The sequence below is a fragment of the Urocitellus parryii genome, chromosome 14 (genome assembly GCF_045843805.1).
Source record: "Urocitellus parryii isolate mUroPar1 chromosome 14, mUroPar1.hap1, whole genome shotgun sequence".
NCBI lineage: Eukaryota > Metazoa > Chordata > Mammalia > Rodentia > Sciuridae > Urocitellus > Urocitellus parryii.
In genome coordinates, this window is record NC_135544.1 from 19,237,383 (window position 1) to 19,256,958 (window position 19,576).

A 19,576-nucleotide genomic window follows, 5' to 3' on the forward strand; every position below is an offset into this window, starting at 1 on the left:
ACCATCTTAATCTCTTTTCTTAATTGGCACTTATCCCAATTATGTTTAGCAGTTAACCAATGACTACTTAAATCCTAAATCTGTCTGAACTACTAAACTGTCATAATACTCCAAAGAGCTTGGTTGGTGTATTTATTTAAATTACCCCCATCAGTACATAGCAAAGTATGTGAAGATGTTATGGAGTTCAGAGTTCTCCTACCTGAGTTGGACCTTGAAGAACAGGAAGAAGTGGACATGCAGACAGGTGTATAAAGAGCAACAGCTAGCTACTTTGGCTTGAAATGTTGAATTCATGACATAACTTAGGCACCTAAAGTGATAAGGGAAAAAATCTTTGATTCTTTTGCTCTTTTCCCCATGAAAGATGCAGTGGGAAAAAATTTATCATGGTCTAAAAAAAATCTGGAGTAATTGTCAGAGATCATTTGTCACAAAATTAGGATCAAATAATAAATAAGGCCCACAAATTTCTACTGGTATGTGTAAAACGTGTACATATATGGAAATCATTAAATGCCCCTTTGAGTGTGTACACATACATGTCCATTATATATTAAAAATGTGGATTCAACACCCAGGTAATTCCTTTTGCCATTTTATATATTTTGAGAAATATATAGATAAAATCTTCATTTATACTAACAAATCCCTTATCACACATTTTTTTAAATATAAGAAAGTTGAATATTTCAGAAACTACTGATGCTTCAGGGAACAGCTATTCCTTAGATGTTTTCTGCAGAATTATTGAACAGAGTCTTAATTGGCATAATTGTGAGTGTGAAGGTGGTCTTCTAGAGAGTCATGGTCTTCACTATTTTTTATAAAAATACTGAATATTAAAAGATGACTTACTTATACTTGGAAAATCTTGGCTGGGGAACTGAGGGCAGAAATAGTCAAGTCTAGTACACAGGAGTCTCAAGTGGGGTAGCATTAAGAAAGAATTTTATCTAAAGGGACACAGATTTCTTAAAAGATTAAAACTGTTTTAAATGATGGCTCTAGGATCTCAGAAGCCTCAAGATACTTCATTCTTTGCTTAAAAAAGTAAACAAAGCATTTTGAAAAACACAGCTCATGTCTTAACATAAAACAGTAAGCAAAACCCATTTGTTCTTTACTATATATAGTTTGGTTCCTCTACTGATCTTTTTTTTTTTTGACACTGATCTAATATTTAAGAGAAAAACTATTATGAATTAAGCTTTTATTCAAAATTAAATAAGCAAAAGCAAAAATTTTAAGAAACTTTTACAAATTACTTACATAAAAGAAAGTTAATAGGGACAGTCACAAGTTTGCAACAAATAATTACAAAAGTATCTAGGGCAGCATGAATAGAAACCATGTCACAGCATGGTGACCTAACTGTGGTATGAATAAGGCATAACTAACATTCGCACCAAGACCAGAATTAAAAACAAAACAAACTTTTAAAAGCTTAGTTCTACATTAAGCTTCTTCTCTCTCTTCAGATCCTTAATGGGTTTATACTACATAACTTTTTAAACAAACACATCATGTCAAACTATAAATTACATAGATGGGCAGTTAATGTGAAAAGCCCCCTAAAATGTACAAACTAACTGGTACTGAATTGAGTTCTCCATTTACCTTTATGTACAATTAAATGTAAACCATATTTTCACAGTTTTAAGTATTTTATGAATAGATGCACAGTACCATGTCAGATTTGCAATTGTTCCTGAAAACTGGCTCTAGGTTCTGCATCCAATGCCTGTCGGTCACTGGGATGCAAGTTATTTACATAAATAAGAAAGAAACTGTGTCATAGTTACTGGTCAAGACAGTTCAGTAAGAGCAGTATTTCCAACAAAGAATGATACTCAGTACCATATTTTACATACTTGTGCAAATATAAGCATTAGGACAAATAAATCTGAGGCAAATTCAATTTGCAAAAACTTCTATCGCTATTGTTGTAAACTTGGGCAATAAATGACCCTCGGCAAATTCTGCTCTCTATGGCTTTTTTTTTCTTTTAAAATTGTAAAGCCAGAGAAAATACACACATACTGCTCACACAGGCGCACCCACTCACACACACACACATACATACTACATACATACACTGAGTTCTTAATTCATTTTAGAATATGGTACATAGTGCAACTTCATCACAATGTAGAGGTTTAACACACATTCAGTGCGTGTTTTTCTGTGCAAGTTCTTAGTGGTCTAAATCCTAGTTGAAGGTATTCATTTGAAAATCCACGATTCAGGAGGTTGAAGGAAAAAAAAAAGTTTCATTACATTTCTTAGACCAGCACTGGATGTGCAAAGGCAGCGGACAATCTAGCTGTTCACACAGCCAGATTAGGATTATGTTAAAGTAAGATCCAAGCAGTTAGTTATTTAGATTGGTCTCTAGAAAAATAGGTCAGTATATGCTGTATCTTTGTCAGCCGTTCTTCCAAAGACTTCATTGACAAGACTGACAACTGATATCGAGGATCTACAGGAAGAACTGCAAGAAGCCACCAACACCATGCAGGCCCATTAGGGGTTGCCTGAAATTAATAAACAGTTAATAGTATTAATAAAACAAGTATTTATGCAATAATAACTAAAAACCTACTACTGACCGAGCACTTTAATATGTGTGAGGTGCCATCTCGAATTCCATTAATAATCATAATGGCAGGATACCATTTTAAGCCTAAATAAATGGGGAAACTAAAGCTTGGAAACATAATTCCATTGCTTGTATGATACACAGCAAATATTTCAATCCAGATCTGGCTCCACAGCCAGCCCTCTTTCCTCTGGACGACACTGCCTTAAGCCATGGTTTCTCCACCTCAGGCTACTGACATTTGGGGCCAGATAATCCTTTGTAGTGTGAGGCTGTGCACTGTAGTACTAGCAGTATCTATGACCTCTATTCACTAAATGCCAACAGCACATCTGCAGTTTTATATCTAAAAATGCCTCCAGATAGTGTCAAATGTCCCATGGGAGAAAAACTAGTCCTAGTTAACTGTTTCCTTAAAATACATATTTAAAGCATTAAAAAGTTAATTGATATTTAAAATTTTCTTTTTATTATGGAATCCTAAAAAAGATATAAGAAAAAAAATCTTGGCTTCCTGTTTAGTTTGAAAAAGAAACATATCTCCACAAAGAAGTCCCTCTATGTTTCAAGGGCTAACCAGTGGCTACCAAAAGAACTAGGAATTTACATAAAAGGATTCGTAAGCCTCTTACTGCACATAATTGCTTTACATTGGACCTGAAATGTGAAGTTTCTGAATGACAAAAGGAACTACCAGAGTGTTGATCTCAGTAAGCTTCTTTTAGAACCAAGTTAGATTTCTATATTTGTGTAATGCCTGTTCTCAACCCAGCCTCACCAGTAGCTCCTTCTGCTTTTCAACATCAAAAACTACATTTCCCAGAATTTCCTCCTCCATTTTACTCCAGGTTAGAGGCACTCTTGGGAGATGTGGAAATTGGAAAAGAGGTTGTTCTTCCCTGGAGACTGCTACAAAGTGAGGGCAGTAGCTTTACAGAGAATTCTTGAAAACTACTGGCTCCACTGCTGTAGAAATACTGGTAGGGCCTATAATTCCTAAGAATTATAACAGCTTCCCCACAGTTTATTCAGAAGCACCCTGCTTCACTGTTGCAGGTGATCTATGGCAACAGATTCCCTGACCTCTGATGGAAACATCCCTGACCTTTGCTCTATCAGCTCTCCAACTATTGTATATACTTTATGTTTTATAGTAAACTCTTCAATCCTGGAATATGCAAAATGGCTGCTTCTGTTTTCCTGACTGAATCCTGGTTCATACTATTATTAACAGAAAGGACTGAAGATAAATGAGCAGGGTGGTGAAGATGATAAGAAAGCAATGATGAATTTTTATTTAAGTATTTTTTCCCCAAGATTTAAAATTTACTTGTTCAGTTTTGTTTTTATTAGAGCCCATTTTGGTCACATTTAATCAGATTCAAGCAGCCAGGATAAAACAAACACATGGCAACTATAATATGCTAGTCAGAAAAGGAGTACTACTCTCAATTTGGAGGTGGCCTGATGTTGAAATTTCAAGTTCAGGTGAAGGATTCAATTGGGATTCAGATAGACTTAGACCAACCCTTGAAAAAGTGAACGTGAAGCAGTATGAATCACTGTAGATTCTCCATCTTTGTATAACTGTTTACAGTCATTTCTTTATGTAATCTATCACACTTCATTCAATTCAAAATGTTTATACCTAAAAGTTGGCATTTGATGAGTCTATAATCAGATTTCCCAGGAGAGGAACCCTTCTTATATGCCTCCTGCAGTACCTACTATGCAGATCTGCACACAAGTGTGCTTGATACACATTAATTAGATTAAGCATACATGTAAACTCCAAGTACCTGAACAAGACCTTAAGAATAATAGCTTCATGAACAGTGAAATATTAAACAAATGGACAAAAATGGATTAAAATAGTGGGTAAGATGTTGGGAATAAAAGAAGAGGTAAGAAAGGATTTTTAACAAGTACAGAAAATTGTACAACTCTTCAGTGTCAAAGAATAAGAGTAACGGCTGATGAGCTCAAAGACACAGCTATCTTGTAGTCACAGTTTAAGGGCGGATAATGTCCCATTTTAAATTCCTTATCCCTCCTTTTGAAAATCCTCAGGTATTTACTTTCTCCTTCTCTGCCACTTCCTCCCACAGGCATTTTATCTGATAACTATTTTCAATCCTCTGCTCCTCTGCTATGTAAAACATAGTAGATACCCCTGCTTTGAAGAATGTAGTCAATTCTAAAGATGAGTGGGGGAGGGTAAAAAATGCTATTTAAAAAAAGAGAAAATGAAAATAAAAATGAAAAGCTATTAATTTTTGTTTATAAAAAAAGGTGAGACTTTTGGAAGCAATATCAAAGCCACCATGGGCTGGGGATGTGGCTCAAGCGGTAGCGCGCTCGCCTGGCATGCGTGCGACCCGGGTTCGATCCTCAGCACCACATACAAACAAAGATGTTGTGTCCAGCGAAAACTAAAAAATAAATATTAAAAAAAAAAATTCTCTCTCTGTATCTCACTCTCTCTTTAAAAAAAAAAAAAAAAAAAAAAAAAAAAAAGCCATCATACCTGAAGGTTTTCCTCCCTCTCAGGCATTGATCCAAAGTGCTGAAGAATCTGGCTTCGAAATCTATCTCTTAAATTCTGAAACCAGCTGCAGGCTTGAGAGTATACCAAATCATGAAGCTCTCTGAGACTCTTGATCTCATCTTCATTTTCAACCTAGAAAGAATGGTCAGTAAGTTACCTGTGTCTCATCTCCCTGTCCACATCACCAAACAAACAGAAATGCAAAACAGTATCAGAAAACAAGGAGAACTTACCTTAGTGCTAAGATTACCCGAATATTGGTCTTTAGCTATAATATAATATATTTCTGCCTCACATAGTGCTAAAGGGACAGACTAGAGAAAGACAGCAAAGCCTAACTTCCATCTAGCCTTGCTAAGCCCTACAGATAGTACCCTGTCTGTAAGGTTGGGAGTAAGTTCTGGCTCAAAGGTCTATACAAATTTGGAATGCCTTCTGACTTCTGAAGTAAGTAGAACACACAAAAGTAAAAGAGAGCTACTACAATAAAAGGAAAAATAGGGGTCAGAATGCAGAACACATAGCAACAAGTAGTAACAGGAGGAGGACAAAAATACATCTTTTACCAGGAAACTGGGTCAAAACACAAAACCAAACAATAAATACCAATAAATAACCATGCTATACAATGCCAGGAAATAAAAAATTTGAGGATAATTTATATAATGTTTGACTTCTGCTCTAACATCACAAGGCTATATCAAAGCTATCATATCTGTGGTAACTCTACAATACCTCAGCGTAACCTTGAGCTTACTGAATGACCAAACTGCATGTGTAAAATAGGTGCATCAGTCTTCCAGCCTGAAGAAGAATCCAACAGAACACAGGTGGAAGATCTAGGTTAATTCACCTATCTTATAACCATTCCTTTGACACACACTTACATCCCACTTGCTACATTGCCAGCTCACCCTCTGTTTCATATATATTAACTCATCTGAACAAATTGCAGGCTGACTAAGCCTTTCATAGTTCAAGGATGATTAACATGAAAACAACAAAAGGACTCTGAAAAGATTTTAAAATATAAAAGGTAAGACTATAGCATACAACAGACAAAAGAACAGACGTTTTTCTTTTGAAAAATTGAAATAAAAATTAGAACTAAACTTTTAAAAGGATCTATATTTTGCATAACAGCATGAATGTATTTTATATATATATATATATATATATATATATATATTAGTTGTAGTTGGACAGAATACCTTTATCTTATCCATTTATTTTTTATGTGGTGCTGAGGATTGAACTTAGGGCCTTACATGTGCTAGGCGAGTGCTCTACCACTGAGCCGCAACCCCAGCCCAGCAGCACAAATGTATTAATGTCACTGAACTGTACACTTAAAAATGGCTAAAATGGTAAATTCTGTGTGCATTTTATTAAAAATTTTTAAAAAGGGGAGCAAAGACCTTATGATTGAACAATTGTGGTCTTGCAATGACCATACAAGATTTAGTCACCTGCTAACATACACAGGAATTGATATGAGTAAAAAACAAACTTGTGACCTATCAAATTATTAAAATAGATAAAAAATTATCTCCTTTAACACCCTTACAAAACTGAAGAAATGAACCATGGGCTGTGGAATAACCCCATGAGTCTTAGAAGAAGGAGCCAACCAGGAAGCATGCAGGAATTTTAAAAGCTAGATTTAGAATTCTATGTAATAATATATAGAACTTAACTTTCATTAGAAGTCACAAAAATAATTACTATAATAAGAAAAAAAATACTTTGAAATAGAAACAAATTTGAGAAGAGTTTCCAGGATGAACAAGAAAATCACTATTTAGATGCTACTAAGGTGAGAAAAAATAAATTCCTAAGACCACACAAAGGATTCAACTTTCTAAACATGTTTTCAGTATATCACCCTATTGTATGTGTATATACACAAATATGTTTAGCTATACACTCAAGAGATTTTCACATCAAATGCAATATATGAAGATGTAAATTTACATAAAATTAATATAGGGGGTTATTAGTCTTACATAGGGCATTACCTTCAACAAAGTTTCCATTAACCAATGCCCAAAGTACAAAGTATACCTTCAACCCAAAATTTCAACTACCCAATATTTTTGGTCTGCTGCACAGAGCAAAGTGTCCCAATGGCATGTATATAATAAGATAAGACAGGTGATAGCAAACTAATTAAGTTTATCACCAGAGAGGCAATATGGTACAAACATAAAGCACATAGCTTGGGAGCAAATAGTTGGCTTTGTATCATTTTGTTACATGACATACAGAAGTTTGGGTAAATTAATTAGTACCTCTGAATTGTACTTTCCTCATCTGTTATTTTATAGTTGTGAAAATTCAATGAACTAATGATTAGGAAAATGTCTAAAATCAACATTCAATAAATGTTGACTGAAATGAAAGACATAAATAGATCAATAAATGATTAATGTAAGATTTGCTTTTATAATTCCTTTGCCAAAGAAAGTAGCTTCAATTTGATACTTATAACATCACAAGTCATTTTTCCAGTACCTCAATTAACTGAAGTTAGTGAATTAGGTTCTGGAAACATCAAAAGGGCCACATTAATTCTATCCAAGAAGGTACCTCCATCATGCCCTTCCCAGATGAGGTATCACCAATACATATACTTGACAGTACTTTATCTGTGATGACTGACAGTTTTAACACAGCATTCAACTGTATTTATTTTATCATTAAGGTGATCTTAGGCACAGGAACAATTTTAATATGTGAAGATTTTAATGTTTATCTTTCAGTCTACTAATTGTATCAACCTTTGATTACTAACAAATTCCATAAAACAAGACAGATTAGCAACTTTTGAAAACTTAGATGGGTTGGCAGTTCAACTTAGTCAATTGCTACTGTTTAATAACTATCAAGCATATACATACATGCATGTGTGTACGTATCAACACATACAATCTAGACACTGTGCTGGTGGGCAAGCATGCAAAAATGAAGAGGATGGAGGTTCTAGGCTCTCAAATTCTCCCGAATGTATAACAATTCAAACTCAAGATAAGAAAAAGGCACCTGGAGCTAATTCTCATAAGGAACAGTAATGAGGGTCTCCGACAGTAAGAACTGATTCATGTGCCTAGAAAATATCAGCCTGTATGCCTGCATCATAATCACTGGGTAGACCAGGGTGTGCTAGAAAAATAACATTTTAAATACCTTAACATCTTCCAGGTATTCAATGTCTGCAGTGCAATATCCATCTTTCATTCCTCTTTTTAGAACCCTAAACCGCTTTCCTCCAACTGTATCAACCACAGACCTTCCATCAGGTAAGAAATGTACATTTCTAATTTGTAACATACAACCATAATCTGCAAAACTGAAAGAAAAATCAGGTCAGTGTCAAAGTAAGTGTACAAGTTCTCATTCTTGTTCAAAGAAAGTTCCAGCATAAATAAAAACATTTAAGTTCACAAAAAGCATACCTATTTTGTGTGTCACTGACACACATCCCAAACTGCTTGGTTCCAGTCTGTATACTTCTTCGAATCATCAGTCTGTATCTTGGCTCAAACACATGAAGAGGACAAGGCACAGTGGGGTAGGCCATAGTGCAAACAAATATTGGAACATTCTTGGTCAAGCTGAAGGAAAAGATGTTTCATTATTACAGATCAAAACATACAATAGAACAAGTGATGTTTATAATAGCTTTAAATAAATGAAAAACAAAACCAAATCAGTTCTAAATAATATGATTTTAATTCCTGGCAAGAATAAGAACCAGCAACACCTTCATTAAACTCACACTGATGCCATATTAACTCTAAAAACCTGTTTGTGATCCTCTTACTTATAAGTTTGAATTTCAAAATACTAGGTTATCACACAGAGATAAGTACCTTTATAAATCAAAAGGGAATTTGTTATAACTAACATTTTATATTAAAATTGTTTAAAATATTTATAACAAAGGACAGTATTAATTTCATTTATCCATAAAATATACTGTAATTACTAGATAACAATAAGATGAGCTCCCACAATAGAAAAAAGCAAGTAGTTAAAACTTCTTAGGCATTAAAATATTTTCAAATGATCAAAAAACATAATTCAACTGGGCACAGTGGCATTGTCTGCCTGTAATCCCAGCGGCTTAGGAGGCTGAGGCAGGAGGAGGATCCTGAGTTCAAAGCCAGCCTCAGCAACTTAGCAAGGCCCTAAGCACTTTAGTAAAACCCTATCTCAAAATAATACATATAAAAAAAGCTGAGGATGTGGCTCAACGGTTAAGCACCTCTGGCTTCAATTCCCAGTATCAAAAAATAAAAAATAAAATAAAAATCAACTAGATAACATTTTTTCCAGATAACCCTAAAATAGTATAATATTTTTCACTACCAGATTGATAGAAAAGAAGAATAAAGGCTATTCGGGGTTGGGGGGGATTAGCACCATGGGACAGTTTTAAATAGTATAAGCATTCCAAATAAGTACTTGGCTCGGTAGATCAGAAATTTTGTTTTTGATAGGAAATGTCCATGTGCTTAGAACTAACAGGCTTTCTTTGAGAAATAATCCTATAATTACTATACGAATGCTCACTTTAGCATTGTATAGTAGCCAAAACTTGGAAGCAAAAACAAGAGACTGGTGAAGTATGGCTTATCATTAAAATGAAATACTATGCTTTCCACTGAAAGACAACGTGTCCAACACTGACTTAGAAAAACTGTGTTGATGTGAGGAGGAGGTTAGAGAACACTATAAATAATATGATCCCATCTTTCTTTAAAAATAACTTATCTATACAGTAAAGTCTGGGAAGACATGCCAAAATGTCACCTGTGATTCTTTTTTGGGTTACCAGATATAGTGTTTCTGCTCATTTTGTAGTCTTCTTCAAAATGACCATAAATTACTTATGTAAATATAATACTTAATAAAAACATGTTTAATTTTTTTTAAAATAGCCCCACGAGTAACAAGCAAGATTTCCTTCAGCTTCTTTCCACCACCCTCAGATCTCCGCATGCTAGGGCTTCTCCTTCCCTTGCTTTTACCACTCCTCTGACAGCAGTCAGGCTGCATCACTAAGATTTAAAAGGTCAAGCTGCAGTTTTCTTAAATCTAGACTTTTCAGTGCTGATCAAAAAGGTTCACAGCCCTCACATCAGAATATTTTCTATCATAAAACCACACAAAATGTCAATTCTGTGGAAAGACAAGTTACTATCAATTTCTATAAAGAAAACAATACAAATCTTTCTTTTATTGAAGGTCAATAGCCTATTGACACTTGATGGGCACATATCGAAAAAGAAACGTCCACAAGAACAATTGATTTTGCTTTAGAAACATAAATAGAAAATGTTCCATTTATGTTTTGAAATATGATAGAAGCAAAAAAGTTGTTAAATAAAAACAGCATATAAGATTACAATATTGTTCTTCAGGGTGTTCAGTTAAAGCAAAGTGAAAGAAGCAGAGTTAACAAATTAAAAACCTGTGAAAGAAATTCAGAGAGACCTCAGTGACTAGTAAAAGAGGGAAAGACATTAAAGGAAAAGAAGGGGAGAAAAGTATAAGAAAGTAGTACAGGGCAATCAAAGGCAGGCTCAACCTACCCAGCTCCAATCAGTTGTTTGTGCCCTAACAGTGGTGTGTTACTATATACCAAAGGCACCTTGGGAGTTTCACCTGTCTGATCCTATCTTAGTTCTGCCCCCATTCAGTATTTTTTTCTGATAATTTGGCCTCTAAGTCATTCCTTCAAATTTCAGTCTTTGGTCCCCTTCCAAACCTCTAATTGGCTAAAAATCCCCTGCTAACTTAAGTCACTTACTGTTTACCTCTACAGGGTCATGAGACAAGAGAGCTACTGTTACCATCCATGTTACTGTTACAGGCTCCATCTCTCTAACCCCCATTCCACTGCTTGACTGTAATTCAGGAAATTCCTCTCCCACCTCAATAATACTTCAGTCCAAAGAAATGAGTCAAAAACTCCCTATTAGAACACCTAGATACTACCAAATGAACTTTTAAAATAAACTTTGTCTGCTGAGGATATGGGGAAGTTAATCACTATTTTTTTAAAAATATGCCTTGGCTAAAGTGACTTAAGGACAGGATCCAGTTTACTGTGGGAAGATTTTTCATTACTATTTTCAAGGGTAATGGTTTGTGATTTGATCAAGTTAATTTTTATGAGAAGAAACTTACTGTGAGAGTTCAGCAGTTTCTTCATCATATATTTTTTTTCTCTCAGACAGTTCATCAGGCAGATACTTCACTATTAATTCTTCCAACAGCTGTGTGACACAGTACCTCCTATCTGCTAGATACTAAAAGACAATATTATTTTACATTCCAGTTGTTTTCCTATGGTATAAAACATGTGAAACAGTTTAACTGATATATTAAAGCTTTTATTCCATATACAGTCGATTCTGAGTAAGTTTAATTAGGGAGGGGACATAGCAGTGGATAATGCTGCACGCTGCACAAGTAAACCTATCTGAGGCTTTCCTCAAAAGCATTCAAGGTACAAGGTTGCAACCCGAACCAAACACTACATTTAAGAATGTTTCTTGCTATAATCAAAAATCCTTCATTAGCAGTGGCCAGCCTTGCCCCTTCCATCTCCCACAACACAGGCCAGTTTCCACCTGACAGCTCATGGTACTTACTGAAACTATTATTTTGACTCAGAAACAAAATGAAAATAAGGCTGAAGAATATAATGCATTTCCCTTATTGAAGAAAAACAAAACAATTCCTCTCTTTGGTTACCGCTTTCAGAGGCAAAGACTCTGGATAATTTTTCTTTCAGGTTTTCCTATTATTGTCACGGTCACTCAGACCTTATATCAGGATACACTATTACTGTGTGATCCACCACCCCCTATACAAAATGGTACATTTATGCTACTTCTTAAACACTGAACTGCAGTCCTTGTGCATTTTTGTGTCATTTTCTATTTCAACTGATAAAAACCATCTATTTCACTCCTGCTTATAAAAAGAAACTATCCTTTAAGACTGGCTCCAAATTTACCTTTTTATTATAAAACTTTCCTTATTTTTCTGTCACCCTAAATCCCCATATTTCACCATACACAAGAACTTACCATTCCCTGCATTGTATTATATAAATATGGATAATTGTACCTCTGTAATTAAACTAAAAATTGCTTAGGGCCAAGGACCAGGTAAGACTGAGTACACAGAAAATGCCAATATAAATTTTATTAAATACACATAGTGAAGAAAAACTCTTGGGAGACAATCACAAGACAAAGAGAACCTATCATTTAATCTGTAGAGCCAGAAAAAGGGTGGGGGGTAGGTATGTGTCAATATCCAATGACAAATACATTAGGAAATGTGAGACTTCGGTAAAATGGTGTAGAAGTGGTTTTCAAATTTAAGTATTAATCAGGGCTTGTTAAAATATGAATTGCTGAGCTCTACCTGAAATTCTGATTAGTGGATATGGAGTGGGGTCTGAGAATATGTATTTCCAACAAGTTTTCAGGTGATACAGATGCTACTGGTCAGGGGAACATATTTTAAGAACCACTGGGCTATAGATTTAGAGAAGTACCCTTAAGCAGAAAATATGTACAGAGATAATTTAAGAGTTTATGATAAGATTAATCAGAATACAGATACTATAAAAGCAGTTCTCTATTATCGATTAAATTGATAAAGATGCTTGAAAATTGAATGCCCATGTAATTAAAGTTGTGGGGAAATGGCCTCTTTTACATTACTGATAGGAATTCGAAATATGTGTAACATTTCTGTGGGCTAGATAATCTGGCAATTGGTTTTAAGAGTTTTATAAAGCTTTTGATCCAGTAAATTCACCTCCCAGGAATTTAACCTAATGAACAATCAACAATTCATACAATCATTACTTTAAAATTCTTTTCACAAAAGCATGGTATATTAAAAAAAGAAGAAGAAAACAACTTCTAAACTGAACAATAGAGAAATGCTAAATTATTTTACTGTTATACTGCTCTCAAAATTAGGTCATTAAAATATATTTAAATGTAAAAATGAACAAATTAAAATGACAAGTAGAAAAAATGTAAAACTGTGGAGAATAATGTAATATTGATGTTATTATTATTCAATAATATCAACTAATATTGATATTATTAATATCTCCACTGAGATCTACTGGTTTTACAGGTCATTGGCAATGATCATAGACTCTGAGAAAGGATTATGGAAAACTACACTCACCTCTTTAAAATTCCATATATTTAGATTTTACAAACTATATCACGCAAAGTAGCTTCAAAGTTGGAGAGGATACACATTTTAAAACAGTATGTTAGCTGTGTTTTCAAATAACATGCTCTGTTTTTCTTTGAATTCCAATGGTTTTTAAGAAAAAACTGTCTCTAAATGAAATCAGTGGATCTAATAGCTAATCTGAAAAGAAGCATAATTATACTACAAAGTATCTAAAACGTGTAGAAAAACAGGTTTAGAATACTTTATCTGAAAACACTGATCATATTAGTTGAAAAAGTAATGAGCAAACTTCTTAAGAATAACTTTATCTTATGTATCCTGACTTTGCAAACATTCTGTATTCGGTATTGCTTTACATATCAGCTTGCATTGTGTGTAAAGCATATATAAAATGTTAACAGTATGCGTAGGCTATTATGCCATCTGTAAAGAGTCCTGTTTTCTAATATAGGAAATAACTATAATCAAAATGCTTTTATAAATTTTTTATTCATATTTGGAAGACTTTCTTTTCCTGTAAACAACCACATCAGTCACAGCAGACAGAATCACTTTCCCCATCATTGCTCAGCATCACAAGGCTTGCACTGTACCTTAGTTGATCATTCAAACATGACTGAGAGGGTACTGTCCTCCCCTTGAGGCAGGAGACTACACTGAGATCTACTGATTTCACAGGTCATTGGCAATGATCACAGACTCAGAGAGGACTGTGGAAAGCTACATCCACCTATTTCCTTCTAGTCTAGCATTTTCCAGAGCAGCACTATGTAGTGTGGTAGCCATGTGCCTACTTAAATTTAAGCTAATTAAACAAAACTAAAACCACAGTTCCTAAGTCACATAAGCCACAATTCAAGTACTTAACCAGTCATAAGTGGCTAGTGGCTACCATCCTGGATAGCAAAGATATACAGCATTTTTATCAGTGCAGAAGGCTATACTGTTCTACATGTTAAGTGAGCTGGGAGAGGCTTAAAATCTGGCTTACTATCAAGGGCAAAAGGCAATGCAGTATGATTTCTCTAATATTGTCATCATTAAGACTGAACTTACTGGGATGGGGTTATAGCTCAATGGAAGAGCGCTTGCTTAGCATGTGTGAGGCTCTGGGTTCAATTCTCAGCACCACAAACAAATAAATAAAATTTTTTAAAATATTAAAATAAAACTGAACTTATCTATGACCAAGTAACTGACCATAATTCTTTTTGTTAAAAACAAATTTAACTACAAGGGGCTTCGTATTTTGTATCTATCTTCTTTCCTCTACTCTCTCAATTTCATTTTTCTCCTACATTAGCATATGGATAATAAAATATTTTCCTTTTTAGTCACTCAGCATAGGTAACATACCTCATTCTGGACACGATAGCCACTATTTCTATGGCTGAACAGAAATCAGATCAGGTAACCAAATTAAGACCAATAAACAGATATTAATATATATATTTACCTCTTTTAAGCTTTCTTTGCAAAGGGGACAATATGGTGCATGATCTAAACAGCGCTCAAGACAATTCTTACAGAATGAATGTCCACAAGGGGTTGTTACTGGCTCAAAAAACAACCTGAAATCAACCAAAATACATATTAGTTTTCAAATTAAACTATCCATTTGAAAAGCTTACACTAAATTATAGACCAATGCTAACCTCTACTTAAGAAGAAGAAGGAGGGCCTGATGAGCAGGAAAAGGAGGGGAAGGGCAGTGATAAGCACAATTATACCTTCCTGAACTAAAGTTCTCAATCAACAAAGGCCACTTGGAGCCAAAACCTGTGCTGACTAATATGACAGCTATAGAACAACACATGAGGCTAACTGAGCACTTGAAATGCTACTAGTTTACATTGAGACATACAGCAAATATAAAATGCACACCAGATTTCAAAGACTTAGTGAAAATAAATAATTTAATTATTATTTTTGTATGGTTTTAGATTCCCAATTTATCATCAACTTAAAAATGGTTCTCTTAGTAGCATTACTATATAAAATTCATTAAAAGAATAATCTACTACATATTACTGTTGAATCCTAAATAACTATTAGGCTTAATACTAGATGCAATACTCAATGCAGAAAAACTGATTTTATTAACTTTATAATTATTTCCTAAAACATGATATTTTACATTCCCTAGAAATATTGTCAGATTTATAGGTACTTTAGAAATCACCTGGTATAATCTCCTCACCTCAGAGGCTAAGAATTAATAGATTTGCTAAGGAATACAACTAATTACTCCCAGCTTAGTATAACCTGTTTCAGAGCTCTTGACTCTTCAATAATCCTTGATTTTACTACAATTTATATAAATAAGAAATATTCTTTCAAAACATTCAGTCTTAAAGAATTAAAAGTAGTCTGCACAATGGATATCCTTATCCAACGTTACTTAAAAAGGATTTTATGATTAATAAAAACAAGTTAGAATCATAAACATAAAATGTACAATTAGAATTCTTATCCAAATCTAAAACCATGGCTATATCTAGGTTTAAATATAATATCTATAACTTTCATAGTACTTACAACTTCCAAGATTCTTCTTTTATACTTAAACTACTGGATTCTCACAATGCTGGACATAATCAATGCCAATATTGACCCTACTTCTTAAACAAGAAAAACTGAAACTCAGAGATTTGGTTAATTGCCCAAAGTATAAAAGGTAAATCCAGGACTAAAAATTTGTATCTTCTGATATTTAGTCCAGAATTCTATTACTTTATATTGCCTATTATTACCATTATTTATATTTACATTAATACAAAATATTTGTCTAGAAAATTTTACATACTGACCTCATGCAGAGAGAACACTCAAAATCTGAGACATCTATTAATTCTTCTGGGATGTCGCCATAATCTAATGAAAACATACAGACTTCACTAGACGTTTCTATTCAAACAAACAACAGAGTTTTCTTCTTTAGAAAAAAGTTTAAAGGACATACTGAATAAATAAATTTATTTCATATGAGTACAGTGAAATTTTTACCTCCTTGTTTTTTAAGCTTATTTCTTCCATCTTCACTTACAACCACATCCTGTTCTAAGAGAGAGAGCTTTCTTTTTAGCAGAACACCTTTTTCCTGAACAGAGAGTAAAGGTTCTGAGGATACCCTTTTTAAACAATCATCTCTGGCAGGCATATCTTTTGAATTGATAGCCTGTGCTGACTGAGCACGGTTTAAACTTCCTCTGACAGGTTCTGAAGTATCCTCTGGTAGTTCTTCAGTCTACAGAAATATAATCAACAAAGATAACCCCATTTCTTTATTATCCATTATTATTCTAGCCAAAAATCAAACTAAATGAAATTTTGGTGCCTTATAATGTTCATTTTGATGCTCACTAATAGCACCCACTTTTAATTCCAAAGCCCTCTCAAGTAAATGATGTTTGACAGTATTAATATAAGCTGACTTATGTTATAATGAGGTTTAAAGTAGTCATGCTAATATAGTTGTTCATAAAGTACTAAAATAAATACAATGTTCTATAAAGTACTAAAATAATGTTCTACATATTCAAAGAAACTAAAAGTTTTCTGACATTTAAGTGACCTAAAATTGTGATTAGTAAATATTTCCCATGAAAACTTTTACTATAAATGAACGACTACAGACAAAATTCTATTAAGATAACTAGACAAGTGCTTGAATGGGTTCAAGTGCTTGAAACCAGGAAAGCAAAGATCTTAACATGTAAAAAAAAAAAAAAAAAAAAAAGAGGGACTGGGGTTGTGGCTCAGTGGTAGAGCGCTTGCCTAGCATGCTTGAGGTGCTGGGTTCGATCCTCAGCACCACATAAATGTAAAATAAAGATATTGTGTCCACCTAAAACTAAAGAATAAATATTAAAAACAAAAAAACAGATGCACTACACCCATGATATTTTCTTCTTACCCCTTACCTGCTTCAGGTTAAGCTCACTGGGAGTGTGAGATTCTTCCATTACTGAAGGAAAACCTAAAGGTTTGTTTTTAATACATGGTAACGAATTCCAGGAAGATTCCTTCAAGCCTTCTTTTAAGTTTTCAGGTGATAATAAATCACATAAAATCTGTAGGAGAAATATTATAAAAATAATGAATATATAATGTCTTTTTAAGAATAACAATAAATTAATCTAATATTGAAGAATGTTTAGAAAGTTTATATCAGACATTATTAATAATGAGAAAAACAGATTGGTAATACAATAAAAAGTCATACAAAACTGATGTATGCCTCAATGGGTCAAATCACCTCAAAACAACAAAATAATTCAAACCTTTGAAAGGAAGACACAGAATGACCTGAGAAGGTACCCAAAGTGAAGGATAACTTTTTTTCCCTTCCATGGTGCTGAGGATTCAACCCAGGGCCTTGTTTATGTGAGGCAACTTGCGCACTCTACCAACTGAGCTATATCCCCAGCCCAAGGGTTACTTTTTAACGTAAGGATTATAAAGAGATCTCAAGGCAGAAAATATTTACCTCTGAATATTAGTGAACCTAGCCTGTCAAAACAGCTCATGGTTCACACCTATGTACATTTTCAAGTTAGATACAGTATATTGTTGAATATTTATAAGAATGAAAGAATTTGATCCTCTAACAATAAAATTTTAAAATTCCTTGTATTTACACTGAATTTATCACTGAACAACTAACTTGTGTGGTCAGTCACTAATGCTCAGCACTTAGATGGGAGTACCAGATGGCAGCTGCCCTACACCAACTGGGAATTAAACTTGGAGATGGCTTATAACAGGGAAGGTTAAGATAGGGGAACAACTCGGCTGCAAAAATATTATAAGGATTCTGGTGGGGTTTTTTTTGGTTGTCCAATAAACTGTATTTACATGTATAGTAGAGCATTTCTTAAAACCTAAATTTGGAGATTCTGTTTTTCAGCGGCCCTCTCTATCAAATTAGAATTATCCACAAATAAATATATAAAAATGTGTACAATACAAATAAAAGTGTTAGTAGATGCTCAACTAACACCCCACTTAATGATGAAACATTTAGGGGCTAGAGATGTAACTCAGTGGTAGTCTAGCACATGTGGGCCACTCGGTTGGATACACAGCGCCACACAAAATAAAGAAAAAAAAAACATTTAAAAAGGTGTATAGATTTTAACATCTTCCCTCATATTAAAAAAAAAAAAAATCACAGGTACCCAGTAACTCCACTCCTAGGTATTTATCAAATAGATATAAAAATGAATGTCTATGAAATGACTTATACAAAAAATGTTCCTAGAAGCTTTATTCACAACAGTAAAAAAACAAAAAAATACCCCACCAAAACTGGAAACAAGTGAAAAATCAATATTAACTGAATACCACAAACTGTAGTATGTTCATAAAATGAAATATTTGTTCAATAATGAAAAATTTAAAAATTCCTGGTTGTTATCTCAAAGATGGTATGTTGAACAACATCACCACCAAAAAGCCAGAGTATATTCTATATGATGCCAATTCATGTTTTCCATAATTTTGTTCTATAATGTTTAAGTAGCTATTAATATATATATGTAACCACTTTCCATATATAAATAAAATCACTTTCCCATATATATTATAATGTATATAAAGTCATTTTCCATAGTTTTGTTCTATGATGTGTTAGTAGATCTATAATATATATGTGTATATATATATATATATATGTGTGTGTGTGTGTGTTTGTGTGTGTGTGTGTGTATATATATATATATATATATATATATATATATGAAATATTGAGAAAACTAAGGCAAATATGCTGACTGGGGCAGTATTGCAGCAACATCATGAAAGCAATGTTTAATTAAGGAATGTCAATCTAGTTTTGACTGAACAAACTACAGGTAGAATCCCTTTCCAAAATGCTTGGAACTAGAAGTTTTGGGGGGGATGGGGGGTTGTTTAAATATTTGCAAATTCATAATGCACTATTCTTGGTGATCGGACCTAAGTCTATACATGAAATTCATTTATGTTTCACATACAGCTTACACATGTAGCCCCAAAGCAATCTTCTACAGTATTTTTAGTGCTTTTAGATTTTGAGTGTGACCTGTCACATGACATCAGGTATGGAATTTTCCAAGTGGCATCACATCATGATCAAAAGTTTAGATTTTGAAGCATTTCAGATTTTACATTTTCAAATTAGCGATATTTTGCCCATAATA

The 19,576-nt window shown here is 33.7% G+C and overlaps 1 protein-coding gene across 2 annotated transcripts in view; it reads right to left on the bottom strand.

The window, feature by feature from the left end:
• Positions 1 to 1,294: 1,294 nt before the first annotated feature.
• The window catches only part of Lonrf1 (LON peptidase N-terminal domain and ring finger 1), a 32,514-nt gene continuing 14,232 nt past the window's right edge, over positions 1,295 to 19,576 (bottom strand). Inside the window, exons 4-12 of one of the 2 annotated variants that reach the window (XM_026402907.2) lie at positions 17,318 to 17,467; positions 16,401 to 16,641; positions 16,205 to 16,268; positions 14,851 to 14,965; positions 11,346 to 11,467; positions 8,606 to 8,764; positions 8,337 to 8,499; positions 5,130 to 5,282; positions 1,295 to 2,537 (exon numbers count right to left, since the gene is read on the bottom strand). In XM_026402907.2, the coding sequence (XP_026258692.2) occupies positions 2,379 to 2,537; positions 5,130 to 5,282; positions 8,337 to 8,499; positions 8,606 to 8,764; positions 11,346 to 11,467; positions 14,851 to 14,965; positions 16,205 to 16,268; positions 16,401 to 16,641; positions 17,318 to 17,467 (1,326 nt within the window). In that variant the 3' untranslated portion in view covers positions 1,295 to 2,378. Of the gene's footprint in view, positions 2,538 to 5,129; positions 5,283 to 8,336; positions 8,500 to 8,605; positions 8,765 to 11,345; positions 11,468 to 14,850; positions 14,966 to 16,204; positions 16,302 to 16,400; positions 16,642 to 17,317; positions 17,468 to 19,576 lie in introns of both variants that reach the window. The other variant, XM_026402908.2, reaches the window with a different exon arrangement.